We start from the raw sequence: 18,421 nt of genomic DNA on the forward strand, positions 1-18,421 counted from the left end.
TATAAAAGCATCAAACATCGTGTCAACGCCAAGCAAGATGAAAGCATACAGAAAGCAATGCCAAACAAGTAGCAAATAAAGAGGCGTCAGAAATAAAGAAATAAACAAGGAGAAAACATAGAAACACTATGAAGCATAAAGACGATAAAAAAATGCATTCACATCATCTGTAACGTCAAAGAGAAAACGTCTAAAACAAGAGTAGTTCGAGTAAAACAATATCTACTTTTTGCCAAGGCGGCACCAAAATGTAGGCCTATAGAAGACAACGTAGCACATTCTTATGATGGTGATCTCCACTACCTGCTTCAGTCGGCCCATTCCCTGTATGTGGACGGATAGACTGATGAACCAGACGCAGACTATTTAAATAATTTTGGGCTCAGGATTTGGGAATGTATTCCATTACAACTTTCTCCAATAACCATGCCTATAAAGAAAATAAAGAGAACATACCATCGGATGGAGCTCATAACATGTCATTAATATCATAAAACAACGCACGTCTTATTAGAAAACGAAAGACGTACCTGACATGTATATTGCAGCATTGTCTTCACGGCCTTGTCACAGAAGGAAGCAGAAAGGAGCGGTCGGTAACTAGGTAGAAATGATATAAAAAACGTGTGTATTTCCGTTTTGTTTCAGTGCCAATGTCTTTCTAAGGAGACGTAATCGTATTTTCCCTGCTTTGCTAAACGAAAAATTGAAGAAATCGAGACAAGTGTTAAGTTGTATCTACGACGTGTAAATTGATGCAAGTTGTAAATTTATTTGCTTCGCTAAAATTTAATTTGTTAGTGTCATAAGTTAATGCTTTTTTAACCTTATTTAACAAGAAACTGTTATCTAAATCACTTTGCTTTTGGGCCTGTATACTTCCTTTTGCGAACACGCATTTTCAGATATTTTTGTGAATATTCATGAAGATAAGTTAACGATGCCACTGACCAGTTATTATATATTTTCCGTTTGATTAGCACGGGAAGAAACACTTCCAACATGCATATGTAGAATTTACAGACTCCTTGTTATGGCGAACTATCGCTTGGGATACTAAGCATATCTGGTATATGAGTACTCTTTAATTTCATAAGCTATCAACATATCTTTTTACCATTATCCCGATGACAAATGATTTTCTCGCCAAATGATCCGTGTTCTGTTGGACGATTTCTTGAAGTATATAATTGAATATGTCCTAGGCCTTTTATTTGACGTTTAGTTTCATCTGATAGTGTGGTAATTGCACCATTTGGCAGACGTCACAGTATACAGATTTTGGTTAGAAAAAATCCATGATCCTTTCCCGTCAATGACGAGGTTATCCCCCTTAGTGTTTGTCTGAAAATTAATTATGAATCCATATACCATCAACATTGACAATGTCACGTCCAACTGACGACTCTGTTATCCCCAACTATTGTTCCAATTTCGTCTGTCACCAAGAACATCCCTCGGGAGTCTAACAACATTCAGAAATATCATTTTAATATAACCACAGGGACCTGAGAACACAGTTTTCATATACTTTGACCCATCATAGTTTTGACAAACGTTTTAGGGGGTCTATACTAATAAAAAAAGTCATGTAAAAACATATCTCTGATTGAAGGCATGGTTTTTACTGGTTTTTAATCTAGGATACAATTTAAGCTAGATATGTAAACGTCTATAAAGATCTATGAAGTATGATTGGACCAAATATATATCCTGACCGTAACTAATTCCTAGGTCTCTGAGAGTATGGTAAGCTTCTACATTTCTAACTGGTTTGTGTAGATGGATATAAACAAATAGGAATATTTTGATAAAGTTCAATTTTGACCTTATTTGCTAGACAATCATATAGCATAACTGTTTGCCGATCTTAGACTCTTATTAAAAATATATATATAACAGGTCATCAATAAGCTCTAAGACATTAGTATTCTGGAGTTTCAAATTTTATTAAAAAAAAAAAAAAAATCCTAGGGAAAAAATAAGCATCCTCATTTTATCTAGATAATGTAGGAATGATAATTTTAGTATTGTGTAGCAGTATAAAATGCATATTATTTGCATTGCAACTAGTGCCTAGGGCTTATGAAATGGCTTTCAAAGGATAGATTATTGGAAAAACACACAAGTTTTAGGCTAGACAGACGACCAGTCTATAGAGAATCATCCATAAAACTACCCAATAAGCTTTGTAATTTTAATCTTTGTGATATCTCTGATCTAAAGTTTCAAAGCAAAGGGAGATAATCTAGTATTCAGCTGAACTCGGCCTGACTGCAGGTCTCATTCTAGACACCCTTTTCATAGTGAATGGTACAGAGATGTGAACAGAATATTCATCATATATGTCACATGTGTTGATGTAAACACAAGATCAAATAATTTAGCTGAGTCATCTCGATTAGGAAAACATTCCAGAAACATTAATTTCTGATTTTATGTACTAAATGTACAATAAAAATGGAATAAAATTAATTCTACATATTTGTTATTTCCAATCCTATGCATAAATTAAGGAATAGGGACATCTGCTTACAGGGTAATATAACTACAGGTAAAAATTCTGTTTTACCGTTTTCAACTCAAAAAGTGCTCAGAGAAATAGAAAAAAATGTGGAGCGTTTACTTGGACTAAATTTGGATCAACCTTTCAAAAAATAAACTAAATAAATAACTAGCGTTTAAACTGCAACTTGTGTTACATTTAAATTTGGCATGCAGCTTATAAAGTATGGTAAATGCTTTTTATATTTTCAGTGTACATTGAATTTTCACGAGCAAGATTGAGGCCTCAAAAAGGGGGGAGGGTTGTTCATACGAATGAGCATGCTTATTGGCTTAAATACTGTAGTTACAATTGGAAAATCATCCTCAATACTCCAGGGGTTACTTTCCCTGTTGTTTTGTCAACCCTTGGACCATTTCATAGTAAAATTTAAGTTTTTTTTTGCTATGACAAATTCCAGGGGTGGATATCACGACAGTGATAGTAACCCCTAGAGTATCCCGGATGTCAGAAAATTAGATTCTTATATAAATATGATTTTTTTCTTGAATCATTCATGTAGATGTAGGAAATGAATTTGTTGAACTCCATTTTGAGTCCCTCTCCCTTTCACATTGTAGAAAGTGATAGAGGCAACTAAATAAAGCATCAGAGAGAGGTCACACAGAAATAATAACAACGAAACATAAGTAAAATTCATATTTGTATTTCAAATGGACGGAATGTTTTAAATAAAAATATACATTAATTTACAATCAATGTTCTCTTCTCACCCAACCAGTATGTCATAAATAAATAAATTCAATAGAAGTTATGAGAGAAGTAACTATGCCATACAATTATGCCAACTTTTAAGTTTCATAAAAAAAGACCCAACTACATATTCTGTAGTTATTTCTATAATTCTATGTATCAAGTATTTATCTAAATAACACAGATAAAATCTAGGTCCTACCGTAATTATTTCACTGAATGTCCATGGTAACGGTCACCAAAATAGTGAACTAAAATCGACTGGCCATACAGTATCAATGTTTGTGTCTATTTTCATGAAGTTAACAACTTGTTTACTTTTTAATATTTACCTTATTTGTGAATTGCAAGGTAAATGTAAATATATTTTTTCATCAACATGAATTGAATAACAAACACTTCCATTTCACAGTACATAATCACTTTACAAGGTTGAGTGATTTTACACAGAATATGTGGTAATTTGTGTTCAGTGACAAACTGAACCCTCAGTGATCTTACATATTTGTTGAAACGCCGTAAACATCCATAATATATTCATGCCATGTAAGTGTGTATAGTAATCATATCACAATAGATTTACAAAGGCTTACATGCATGTCCATGTATATTTGCTACACTAGTAGGTCTAATGTAGACCTGATGAAGCATAAGACTATCATTCACAAATTAGTTCTAGCAGGTTACTCTCTCATGTTAGAAATGTTTCTAGGATTTAGATCAGCATAAACTATAAATGTGTACTGTAATCAGTATTTCTAATGTAAATACATTTTGCTAAACTTCCTACCCCCCTCCCTCTCTTCCCATACTTCCACCACATTGATTATTGTTAATCAACACTGGTTGATAATAAGAGGACAAAGCATCAGTTGAATTGTCCTTTCTCAAGTCGTGTAAATGTCCAGCACTTCCATATAAGTCTGTCTGAATAATCCTGGAATCAAAGGAGAAACATTTATAGGGATTTAATTATTTTCACAAAATAATACAATTGATTTTGACGAAAAGTGAATACCCTGTTCTAGACTGGGGCGACAAAGTTACCTTGTAAATATCAGGGCGAGTGGGAGTGACAATCCTTTTAAACTCCACTTTGATGCCCGCTGATTCTAAATTCAGTAATCTCACATTCAATCTTAGGAATCAAAGTGAATCTTTTAAGTGTGTGATTTCAAATTGTAGGTGAGCTGGGCATTATAATGAGGTAGTACCGAGGTTTGTCGGAGCGATACAAATCTAGACGATAATATCATCTCTTGTCTGCATCTCCGGCAGAGGGCCTAAATTGTCAACAACATGAGACTGTTGAAGCGTTACGCTTGGCCAGTTCTATAGACATTAACTGTAACATGATAGAAAGTAGGTAGAAACACACTGAACACAAGTGTACACAACATGTAACTCATCAACAGGTCTCGGACAAGGTTCTTCATGCTTTAAACTTCAACAATTCCTGAGTGTTTGCTTAGATTTTAGAACTTTTCAGAATATACATAGTATAATGACCTGGTTGACTCAACACTTACTAATTTTCACTCTTAGTGAAATATTCAGCAGTTAAAATATTCCAAAGACTATGTACTAAAACTGCAATACTACAACAAGGAATTGTGTACTACAACTTCTTATGAACACATCAGTTACTGTATGGAGGGTGAAAATTTTTTGGAATTTTTTTTTTTATCATTGAGTGCAAGATTGGACCATTTAATGAATAAACAACATGAATCAGAATGGTGTCTGAGAATACAAATGTCATGAAGACTTAAACACTTTTGACCTCTGATATCTTAAATTCTAATTAAATAAACTGAAAGGGTGATCCAGTGGTGTAGTGGTAAAGCCACTCACCTTTCACCGACCGGGCTGGGGTTCGATCCCCAGCTCAACATGAAAAGGTCAGAGGTCACCTACCCGATCACGTGGGGTTTTCCTAGGGACTCCGGTTTCCTCCCACTAGACCCCCCCCCTGCACACTTTAATCTGGGCCATCAAAAGTGATTTGTATAAGTTATATAACTTTTTTCGCAATTAGTGTAAAATAAATAAAGTTTATATATAATAAACTTTCTGATGTCTATGTACCACAATGCCTGATCTATAAGTCTGGTCTTTCTACACGGTTTCTTATTCTAGGCTATGAAATTACATGTATTGATATTAGGTACTCGTGGAAAGACAGAAGATATGATGAACTGGTAAGTCAAGTTTGCAACAGTCAAACTTATGGCCTGAACAAGACAGTATTGTAAAATATGCACTTATTTGACCTTCAAGTCACAGCGATCTTTAGGTCATACAAGTATACTCCAAGTTTCATCATGACATCCTCTGTGGTATAGAAGTAATGGCATGGACACAACATTTATTAGATGAAGAAGCAGAATAGGAGACAAAGTACTATTCAACATGTCTCACTGCTTTCAAGGGAGACATAAAAATGCTTTGATTAACTATCATGTTCAGAGAGATAGTTACACAATACTAACCATGTCTAGTCAAGTACAGACGAAGGTTTAACGACTTGAAGTACATTTCTTATATACAGGAAGTTATTGTGTGCATTTCCTCTTTAGTTGTTGATGTATTAAATACTCCGGCAAGACCTATCTGTCACCTCAGTCAAGTGCCTCACTTAATGTGAACGACAACACTTCTATAGACAAGTACATTATCACTACTACTTAGATGTTTATAGGGCAACCACAGAACAATACAGAACTCAAGAGGTAAACAGCCCAAATATAAATCAATACTGAACTCCGGAAAAAAGCAACCCTAAAACAATATTAAACTCCAGAAAAGGGCAACCCTAAAACAATACTGAAGCCCAGAAAAGGACAACCCTTAAACAATACTGAACTACAGAAAAGGACAACCTTTAAACAATACTGAACTAGAGAAAAGGACAACCCTAAAACAATACTGAACTAGAGAAAAGAGCAACCCTAAAACAATACTGAACTAGAGAAAAGGGCAACCCTAAAACAATACTGAAGCCCCCAAAAGGACCTCCATTAAACAATAATAAACTACAGAAAAGGACAACCTTTAAACAATACTGAACTACAGAAAATGGCAACCCTAAAACAATACTGAACTACAGAAAAGGACAACCTTTAAACAATACTGAACTACAGAAAATGGCAACCCTAAAACAATACTGAACTACAGAAAATGGCAACCCTAAAACAATACTGAATTAGAGAAAAGGACAACCCTAAAACAATACTGAACTAGAGAAAAGGACAACCCTAAAACAATACTGAACTACAGAAAAGGACAACCCTAAAACAATACTGAACTACAGAAAATGGCAACCCTAAAACAATACTGAACTAGAGAAAAGGACAACCCTAAAACAATACTGAACTACAGAAAAGGACAACCCTAAAACAATACTGAACTACAGAAAATGGCAACCCTAAAACAATACTGAACTACAGAAAATGGCAACCCTAAAACATATAGAGAAAAGGAACCCTAAAACAATACTGAATTAGAGAAAAGGATAACCCTAAAACAATACTGAATTAGAGAAAAGGACAACCCTAAAACAATACTGAACTAGAGAAAAGGGCAACCCTAAAACAATACTGAACTACAGAAAATGGCAACCCTAAAACAATACTGAACTACAGAAAAGAGCAACCCTAAAACAATACTGAATTAGAGAAAAGGATAACCCTAAAACAATACTGAATTAGAGAAAAGGACAACCCTAAAACAATACTGAACTAGAGAAAAGGGCAACCCTAAAACAATACTGAACTACAGAAAATGGCAACCCTAAAACAATACTGAACTACAGAAAATGGCAACCCTAAAACAATACTGAACTACAGAAAAGGGCAACCCTAAAACAATACTGAATTAGAGAAAAGGACAACCCTAAAACAATACTGAACTAGAGAAAAAGGACAACCCTAAAACAATACTGAACTACAGATAAGGACAACCTTTAAACAATACTGAACTACAGAAAATGGCAACCAACTAAAGAATACAATCCTAAAACAATAGTGAAATATAGCAGTAAACAACCTAAATTACTATATTATACTGTACAAGGTTCTTTGCTATTATATTTGGCTTTGTAAAAGTAGAAAAACAAAACATGAAATGATCCGATATAATTGCCATGTACCTAGCGTTACCATCTTAATATCAAAGTTAGTGTTACTTTAACGAACATTACCTTCATCATTGAACTTCCAGATATGACGACCTACACTCAAATCAGATTAAAGTCATTGACAGATGGCTTTGTGTAAACTATTTTGTGTTAGGTGATTACATAAATAGAATTGTACACATGATTATATCCTTGAAAGGGGGCAATGTCATATATTAAAACATCATTCAGTTTCCTAAAATATTAAGCTAGGGTGACTCTCTTTATGAAAGTCAAAAAGGTGTTCAGAGTACAACTGAGCTTTTAACTCATTGCATACTTTATTAAAGTCAAGGGGATCAAAAGTTAGTCAAACCTGAACTTGACAAGCCAGGTATAATTACCAGAGACCTAACATATTTTTAAAATGTCCTTTTCATTTGACTTTCAAAACGATTGAACTTCATGACCCGACCATAAATCAAGCTCAGAGGAAATTGAAGTCTTTCATTCTACTAATTACCCTAGGTATTAAATAGTTTTTTAACAATTCATTCAAGCTTTTAGTTGCTTTTACAATAATCAAAAACAAACTCTCAATATCAACTTTTAAAATTGTTCAAAAGAACATTCTTAAATTTGAAAACTTGTGAAAATAAATGAATTGTCACTTCAATGAAACAAGTATAAATATGGAATGCTTCTTTAGTGTGGTTTTATATTTGTTGTCTCAGAACCATTATATATATACTGGGTAGTGTCTGGATCTAACTGTAGTAGCTGGTCGTTCACTCACTTATGATCAATTACAGGCAGCATAGAATGATTTACAATCTTGGAATTCAATCACAAGTCTAATTGTCTTTATCCAAGACTTTTTTGGATAAAAGTTCCATGACTAAGATAATTATTGAAAAAAAAGTAAATTTAAGGGTGATTACCAATTATAACTATGATGAAAATGTTTCTGCAAATTTCTTAGCACTCTTGGCCTTCCTTTCTGACATCCGTCTGTACCGCTCCAACTCCTGTAGACAAGAAAAACAAAATCTACATGTAATGCTACACATTATTTGCATATCTGTGCAGTTATCTTGTCATTGAATCTATTTATAGACTGTGATCTGATACAAGAGCTTAACATCCTCTAGAAATGTGACACTGGTTGTGAGGATAAATCTGTTACAGTAAACATTGTTGTAAATTGTTTCCATAGTAACTGACAAAATTCTCCCTCCACTTAATCAGTGTCCCAATCGATGCTATATATCTCAGCTATCCACCCCCTTTTCTCCATCATACAAACAACCGAATCAATCTTATCAGAAGCAGGATTTATTGAGCATGAACTGCTGTGTTGATGGAGATATTTTCTAACATTAAAGTATAGTCAAGCCTTTTGTAATCTTTGTGAAGTTTCTGTACTAGTCAATATATTCCGCAACAAAAGAAAGACATTTAAAGCATTCAACTTTCAGCAGAAGCAGGAATCCATTTTGATGACATGGTGTTTGTAGCGTGGCTGAGGTCCCATGGCTATAGATTCCAGACGCCTTACCAATGAATCCTAAAAACAGGACATACCAGACAGACCTAATCACAACAGATAACTTGACTCGTGATATGTACTACCGCCTGTTTCATCTTTCTGTGCCCTCAGTCATAACAGATCATTTGACTGGTAATATGTACTACCGCCTACCTCATCTTTCTGTGTCCTCAGTCACAACAGATCATTTGACTGGTAATATGTACTACCGCCTACCTCATCTTTCTGTGTCCTCAGTCATAACAGATCATTTTACTGGTAATATGTACTACCGCCTACCTCATCTTTCTGTGCCCTCAGTCATAACAGATCATTTTACTGGTAATATGTACTACCGCCTACCTCATCTTTCTGTGTCCTCAGTCACAACAGATCATTTGACTGGTAATATGTACTACCGCCTACCTCATCTTTCTGTGTCCTCAGTCACAACAGATCATTTGACTGGTAATATGTACTACCGCCTACCTCATCTTTCTGTGCCCTCAGTCACAACAGATCATTTGACTAGTAATATGTACTACCACCTACCTCATCTTTCTGTGTCCTCAGTCACAACAGATCATTTGACTGGTAATATGTACTACCGCCTACCTCATCTTTCTGTGTCCTCAGTCACAACAGATCATTTGACTGGTAATATGTACTACCGCCTACCTCATCTTTCTGTGCCCTCAGTCACAACAGATCATTTGACTAGTAATATGTACTACCACCTACCTCATCTTTCTGTGCCCTCCTCAGTCACAACAGATCATTTGACTGGTAATATGTACTACCGCCTACCTCATCTTTCTGTGCCCTCAGTCACAACAGATCATTTGACTGGTAATATGTACTACCGCCTACCTCATCTTTCTGTGTCCCTCAGTCACAACAGATCATTTGACTGGTAATTTGTACTGCCTACCTCAATCAAATGTACTATGTATATGTACTACCTCTCATCTTTCTGTGCCCTCAGTCACAACAGATCATTTGACTGGTAATATGTACTACCGCCTACCTCATCTTTCTGTGTCCTCAGTCACAACAGATCATTTGACTGGTAATATGTACTACCGCCTACCTCATCTTTCTGTGCCCTCAGTCACAACAGATCATTTGACTGGTAATATGTACTACCGCCTACCTCATCTTTCTGTGCCCTCAGTCACAACAGATCATTTGACTGGTAATATGTACTACCGCCTACTTCATCTTTCTGTGCCCTCTGTCACAACAGATCATTTGACTGGTAATATGTACTACCGCCTACCTCATCTTTCTGTGCCCTCAGTCACAACAGATCATTTGACTGGTAATATGTACTACGCCTACCTCATCTTTCTGTGCCTCAGTCAAACAGATCATTTGACTGGTAATATGTACTACCGCCTACCTCATCTTTCTGTGCCCTCAGTCACAACAGATCATTTGACTGGTAAATATGTACTACCGCCTACCTCATCTTTCTGTGCCCTCAGTCACAACAGATCATTTGACTGGTAATATGTACTACCGCCTACCTCATCTTTCTGTGCCCTCAGTCACAACAGATCATTTGACTGGTAATATGTACTACCGCCTACCTCATCTTTCTGTGTCCTCAGTCACAACAGATCATTTGACTGGTAATATGTACTACCGCCTACCTCATCTTTCTGTGCCCTCTGTCACAACAGATCATTTGACTGGTAATATGTACTACCGCCTACCTCATCTTTCTGTGCCCTCAGTCACAACAGATCATTTGACTGGTAATATGTACTACCGCCTACCTCATCTTTCTGTGCCCTCAGTCACAACAGATCATTTGACTGGTAATATGTACTACCGCCTACCTCATCTTTCTGTGCCCTCAGTCACAACAGATCATTTGACTGGTAATATGTACTACCGCCTACCTCATCTTTCTGTGCCCTCAGTCACAACAGATCATTTGACTGGTAATATGTACTACCGCCTACCTCATCTTTCTGTGCCCTCTGTCACAACAGATCATTTGACTGGTAATATGTACTACTCGCCTACCTCATCTTTCTGTGCCCTACCTCAGTCACAACAGATCATTTGACTGGTAATATGTACTACCGCCTACCTCATCTTTCTGTGCCCTCAGTCACAACAGATCATTTGACTGGTAATATGTACTACCGCCTACCTCATCTTTCTGTGCCCTCAGTCACAACAGATCATTTGACTGGTAATATGTACTACCGCCTACCTCATCTTTCTGTGCCCTCAGTCACAACAGATCATTTGACTGGTAATATGTACTACCGCCTACCTCATCTTTCTGTACCCTCAGTCAGAACAGATCATTTGACTGGTAATATGTACTACCGCATACCTCATCTTTCTGTGCCCTCTGTCACAACAGATCATTTGACTGGTAATATGTACTACCGCCTACCTCATCTTTCTGTGCCCTCTGTCACAACAGATCATTTGACTGGTAATATGTACTACCGCCTACCTCATCTTTCTGTGCCCTCAGTCACAACAGATCATTTGACTGGTAATATGTACTACCGCCTACCTCATCTTTCTGTGCCCTCAGTCACAACAGATCATTTGACTGGTAATATGTACTACCGCCTACCTCATCTTTCTGTGCCCTCCGTCACAACAGATCATTTGACTGGTAATATGTACTACCGCCTACCTCATCTTTCTGTGCCCTCAGTCACAACAGATCATTTGACTGGTAATATGTACTACCGCCTACCTCATCTTTCTGTGCCCTCTGTCACAACAGATCATTTGACTGGTAATATGTACTACCGCCTACCCTCACTTTCTGAATGTGCCCTCTGCTCATCAACAGATCATTTGACTGGTAATATGTACTACGCCTACCTCATCTTTCTGTGCCCTCTGTCACAACAGATCATTTGACTGGTAATATGTACTACCGCCTACCTCATCTTTCTGTGCCCTCTGTCACAACAGATCATTTGACTGGTAATATTACTACGCCTACCTCATCTTTCTGTGCCTCTGTCACAACAGATCATTTGACTGGTAATATGTAACTACCGCCTACCTCATCTTTCTGTGCCCTCAGTCACAACAGATCATTTGACTGGTAATATGTACTACCGCCTACCTCATCTTTCTGTGTCCTCAGTCACAACAGATCATTTGACTGGTAATATGTACTACCGCCTACCTATCTTCTGTCCCTCATCTTTCTGTGCCTACTCATCTTTCTGTGCCTCAGTCACAACAGATCATTTGACTGGTAATATGTACTACCGCCTACCTCATTTCTGTGCCCTGTCACAACAGATCATTTGACTGGTAATATGTACTACCGCCTACCTCATCTTTCTGTGTCCTCAGTCATAACAGATCATTTGACTGGTAATATGTACTACCGCCTACCTCATCTTTCTGTGTCCTCAGTCACAACAGATCATTTGACTGGTAATATGTACTACCGCCTACCTCATCTTTCTGTGCCCTCTGTCACAACAGATCATTTGACTGGTAATATGTACTACCGCCTACCTCATCTTTCTGTGTCCTCAGTCACAACAGATCATTTGACTGGTAATATGTACTACCGCCTACCTCATCTTTCTGTGCCCTCAACGAGTCAATAGCTGCTTCCTTATACTGGGAGTCCTTAGCTGGGTCATCAACCATTGCTGGATTGGTCACATCCTACAAAGAATCAAAGGTCAAAGTCAAAAACTATGTTTATTACACAAGATTAGGCATATTGGGCATAGATAGAAATGTTTACACAGGATTGGTCAGATTCAATGTAAATTATTAATAGTAAAGGTCACAAGTCAATCATAATATAATGTGTTTTTTTTTATTCTAAAAAATCATCAAAGGTCAAGGTCATAAGTAAAGCTTTATCACACAAGATAGGGCATATAATGCAAAATCATCAAAGGTAAAGGTCATACTTATCACACAAAACTGGTCAAATCCTATGAAATTCCCAAATGTCAAGCTAAGAGACATTGATTTAAAGTATTAATCACAAAATCACTTGATATAAAGGTCAGAATCCAATTTAATTAAATTGAACGTGGTAATATCCTACAAAATAATCAGGTCAAGGTCATGATGCATGAGTTCAATTTTATTACTCAGATTCTGTCAGGTCATAAAACATCACCAAAAGTGAAGGTCAAGAGTCATTATCTATTTTTTAGGATTTGTCACATTCAACTAAACCGTAATATTATGCATACATTCTTATTGTTTATGATTGGTTAAATCCTACAAAATAATGAAAATGTTGAGGTCATGAATCAATCTGTTTAATTTAGGAATAAGTCAAGTGTTCCAAAAAGGTAAAGATCAAAATTCCTTGTTCATAATTCACATTCAATAAAATCCTCAAAGGTCAAGGATAAGATACATATAAGAAAAAAGACAACATTTGGTGTTGTTTACTTTGACCACATATATTTAGTTCTTCACTATCATACATTCACATTGTATATGTTTATTTATCTTGTCTGGTTAAAAGTGTTCAATGCAAATTAAATGCTGTCATATGTGGACAGACAAAGCATCAATACAAAAGAAAAGAACATTGACTATGAGACTATCTGAGAATGAAACATTACAGACACATATGTTTACATATAAACTAGAAATGGAAAAAGTATAAACATGCTGAAATTGAAAAAATATCAAGTAATCATTGCTTCATATATGTGTTTTCTTGCACTTAAACCAATGGGAAAATATGCTGGTGGTATTTTTATCAATCAAGGTCCTGTGCATTAGTCTTGGGAGTGCATTATTTTCAATCAATATCTAATACCAAAAGTTCAAACTAAAAACTGGAAAGATAGCTAAGACAGACAGTCTTTTAGGAAAAACAAAAATAAAAAACTAAAAATAACATGATATAACAGGTCACAGAAAACATGGAACTGATCAATGTCTATAAATAACTCAAAACACCAATGATCACCTACCTCTGTTGCCTGTCAGAGCAGTCATGATAAAACAATAAACAACTGTTAACAGTACAACATACCTTGTGGTGGGGGTTCTGGAGAATTATATGGGTAATTGAATGTGATTATTATCAAACCAAAACACTATCAACAATGAACCTTTTTCTTAGTGTCTTAGTGTAGAATTTTTTGTGGTTACATGTACTATGAAAAACAAATTTTCTATAACATGACATGTTGGCTAACCACGAATGGATCCACCCACAATGATCATGGTCTAACAGTGCAGAGCATATTTTGCATTACCTGGTAATGATGCATGTTTCACAAGTATATCTCAATTATTAATCCCACTGCATTCTCATTGACTGTATAAAAGCACATCCATTTTATATAAGAAATTGTCATGATCTTAAAATAACCTTAGCATGGAAATTGGCAACCAGCTGTGTCCTCATGATGTTCTACCAAATACATTGTACTAGTATCTCATCACAGGAGACAAGTGGTAAAATAATTTTGATATTAGCATGTTCTTGATATATATGTAGTAATGATCTCCATGCCAATATGGCCATGACATTTAAGGTACCGATTCCAGGCCAACATGACCTTGACATTTGGAGTACTGATTCAAGTCTGAAATGACCTTAACATTTAGGATACAGATTCCAGGCCGACATGACCTTAACATTTAGGTTACAGATTCCAGGCCGACATGACCTTAACATTTAGGTTACAGATTCCAGGCCGACATGACCTTAACATTTAGGTTACAGATTCCAGGCCGACATGACCTTAACATTTAGGTTACAGATTCCAGGCCGACATGACCTTAACATTTAGGTTACAGATTCCAGGCCGACATGACCTTAACATTTGAAATTTAGGATACAGATTCCAGGCCGACATGACCTTAACATTTAGGTTACAGATTCCAGGCCGACATGACCTTAACATTTAGGTTACAGATTCCAGGCCGACATGACCTTGATTCCAGGCCGACATGACCTTAACATTTAGGTTACAGATTCAAGGCCGACATGACCTTAACATTTAGGTTACAGATTCCAGGCCGACATGACCTTAACATTTAGGGTACAGATTCAAGGCCAACATGACATTGACATTTAGGGTACTGATTCCAGGCTGACATGACCTTGACATTTAGGGTACAGATTCAAGGCCAACATGACATTGACATTTAGGGTACTGATTCCAGGCTGACATGACCTTGACATTTAGGGTACAGATTCAAGGCCAACATGACATTGACAGTTAGGGTACTGATTCCAGGCCGACATGACCTTAACATTTAGGGTACAGATTCAAGGCCAACATGACATTGACATTTAGGGTACTGATTCCAGGCTGACATGACCTTGACATTTAGGGTACAGATTCAAGGCTAACATGACCTTGACATTTAGGGTACAGATTCCAGGCCGACATGACCTTAACATTTAGGGTACAGATTCAAGGCCAACATGACATTGACATTTAGGGTACTGATTCCAGGCTGACATGACCTTGACATTTAGGGTACAGATTCAAGGCCAACATGACATTGACATTTAGGGTACTGATTCCAGGCTGACATGACATTGACATTTAGGGTACTAATTCCAGGCCGACGTGACCTTGACATTTAGGGTACAGAATCCAGACCGACATGACCTTAAGATTTAGGGTACTGATTCAAGGCCAACATGGCATTGACATTTAGGGTACTGATTCCAGGCCGACATGACCTTGACATTTAGGGTACAGATTCCAGACCGACATGACCTTAAGATTTAGGGTACTGATTCAAGGCCAACATGGCATTGACATTTAGGGTACTGATTCCAGGCCGACATGACCTTGACATTTAGGGTACAGATTCCTGACCGACAGGACCTTGAGATTTTGGGTACTGATTCAAGGCCAACATGACATTGACATTTAGGGTACTGATTCCAGGCAATCATGACCTTGACATTTAGGGTACAGATTCCAGACCGACACGACCTTAAGATTTAGGGTACTGATTCAAGGCCAACATGGCATTGACATTTAGGGTACTGATTCCAGGCTGACATGACCTTGACATTTAGGGTACAGATTCCTGACCGACACGACCTTGAGATTTTGGGTACTGATTCAAGGCCAACATGACATTGACATTTAGGGCACAGATTCCAGACCGACATGACCTTGACATTTAGGGCACAGATTCAAGGCCAACACGACTTTGATATTCAAGGTACTGATTCTAGACCAACATGACCTTGACATTCAAGGTACTGAATCTAGACCAACATGACCTTGATATAAAGGATACCGATTCCAGGCCGACATGACCCTGACATTTAAGGAACTGATTGACATCAAGGGTACTGATCCCAGACCAGTATGCGATTTATTTAGATAAAACATTTTTTGGCCACAATGTTACCATTAGTGCAGCATTTTACACTGATGTGGTGTTCAATAAGACTGCTAGTTTCAACAAAGTGGACAGATGGGCAACATTACTATGTCTATTTAAACAAACAAACCAGTAGATAATACCATGTGTACAATAGAGACTCACTCAAATTATTTCTTCTAAACCTATTTTCTGTAACATTGCAAAATAAAATTAATTACTTTCACAAGTAAGTTTAGTAATATGATGCAAAGTTTACAGATAAACTCACCTCCTGAGGAAACTTTGCTGTGTAGGCATGCTTCCAGAGCTGCATTGGATTCCTTGAAAGAAAAATAACATTCTTATCATTGTTCACAAAGTTAGACTTTCATTTGAATTTTTGGACATTTAAAGAAAATCAGAAAGATACAGGATTGGACTGCCATGCCAGGTAACACTATATGTCCCCCCTGGATTTCATCATATTGCACAAAAAATGCACAATTGAGGAAACAGGAAACTGAATCCCATCGTTGTCCTTGCAGGTTTCTGATCAAAGGGATAGAGGTATGATGCAGAGCCACTACACCACCAATACATAATCCCTGTCCAATGTACAGATATGCTGTTCCTATATAGATTATTGATCATCCACCCAAAGAGATAATTTTTTGAATAAGTAAAATTTGAACTGAATTCTCATACATTTATATCTAAAATGGTTAAGTTTCACCTCTGGTACATTTAATCTTGAATTACAACCTTACATAGTCATCCAAATAATATATCAAGGACTTTGGAGTTTTGGAGAAAAAATATTTATAATTTACACATTTTTCACAAAGGTTGTGTTTGTCGAACAAGATTAGACCTTGACCCTAATTTTTTTCCATAGATTCAATTTTCGTTTTTAAAAACAAAGGACTAATTGTCAAAAAAAAAACCAACAACAAAAGAAAGCTAAGTATGGAATTTCAATTAACAACATGTCCTTGATATTTTCTGCATATAACTGAAGCATGGCGATACTGTCATATCAAACTGTGACATTTTCTAACTACTTCAGTTCTTCAATGAGGCTGGTAAACGGACTACAAATTCAATTTGTAAGAAACTTTATCTGCAACAAATTGATACTGAAGCTTCAGTTTAATCGAGCCCTTGGGAAGTTTGACGTCACATCTATGCATCTGAAATGTCTATTTATAGTACTGTATTACTGTACATATATTTCTATATTATTTTTATAACATGCTTCATATGCTTCTTTTATCCAACCAAGACCTGGAGATATTGAATTTATTGCTCACAGGTATTTTACTAATTCGTGACATTTTACACTACACTGAAAATTCTGTAACAGTGCCATTTAAATTCTGTAAACTGTACCAAATCTTTACAATCAATACAGAATACCAGGAAGCCTGCAGCAAATTTCTTAAAGCACAAATGTGAATGGCTTTCTTTTTTAAGATTATCTTTAAAAGCATTGCCTTGCCAAACAGGATTTTGCTGGCAATACAGATATTTTAATAAGCCTAATTACCCACCATGTTTGTCATGGTAGGCTTTAAGGAAACCAAATTCTGGGGATCAATACATGATAGGGGTGAATAATTGATATAATTTTGATTGAGTGAGAAAAAAAGGAAAATTATCTAACAGAAATATTTTTCAGGTCTTTTACAGCAAATAACAGGGTGATCATTATTCCTAAAGCATGTTATCTACAAAGGAAAGAATTTATTTATGATGAAATGCACTTTTCTTTCTTTTAGGGATGCATTGTTACAATATAAAGTTCAATACTGCTGACTACATGACACACTGGTATGTTACAATATAAACTTCAATACTGCTGACTACATGACACACTGGTATGTTACAATATAAAGTTCAATACTGCTGACTACATGACACACTGGTATGTTACAATATAAAGTTCAATACTGCTGACTACATGACACACTGGTATGTTACAATATAAACTTCAATACTGCTGACTACATGACACACTGGTATGTTACAATATAAAGTTCAATACTGCTGACTACATGACACACTGGTATGTTACAATATAAAGTTCAATACTGCTGACTACATGACACACTGGTATGTTACAATATAAAGTTCAATACTGCTGACTACATGACACACTGGTATGTTACAATATAAAGTTCAATACTGC

General features: G+C 36.4%; 1 protein-coding gene across 1 annotated transcript in view; it reads right to left on the reverse strand.

Annotated features, from left to right (window-relative positions):
* Window positions 1–3,196: 3,196 nt before the first annotated feature.
* The window catches only part of LOC138319724 (cytoplasmic dynein 2 light intermediate chain 1-like), a 34,902-nt gene continuing 19,677 nt past the window's right edge, over window positions 3,197–18,421 (reverse strand). The window contains exons 10-14 of the mRNA XM_069262861.1: window positions 16,523–16,574; window positions 13,922–13,936; window positions 12,484–12,576; window positions 8,318–8,404; window positions 3,197–4,196 (exon numbers count right to left, since the gene is read on the reverse strand). Coding sequence (XP_069118962.1) covers window positions 8,327–8,404; window positions 12,484–12,576; window positions 13,922–13,936; window positions 16,523–16,574 — 238 coding nt within the window. The 3' untranslated portion in view covers window positions 3,197–4,196; window positions 8,318–8,326. The remainder of the gene's footprint in view (window positions 4,197–8,317; window positions 8,405–12,483; window positions 12,577–13,921; window positions 13,937–16,522; window positions 16,575–18,421) is intronic.

The sequence above is a fragment of the Argopecten irradians genome, chromosome 3 (assembly GCF_041381155.1).
Source record: "Argopecten irradians isolate NY chromosome 3, Ai_NY, whole genome shotgun sequence".
NCBI classification, from domain to species: Eukaryota; Metazoa; Mollusca; class Bivalvia; order Pectinida; family Pectinidae; genus Argopecten; species Argopecten irradians.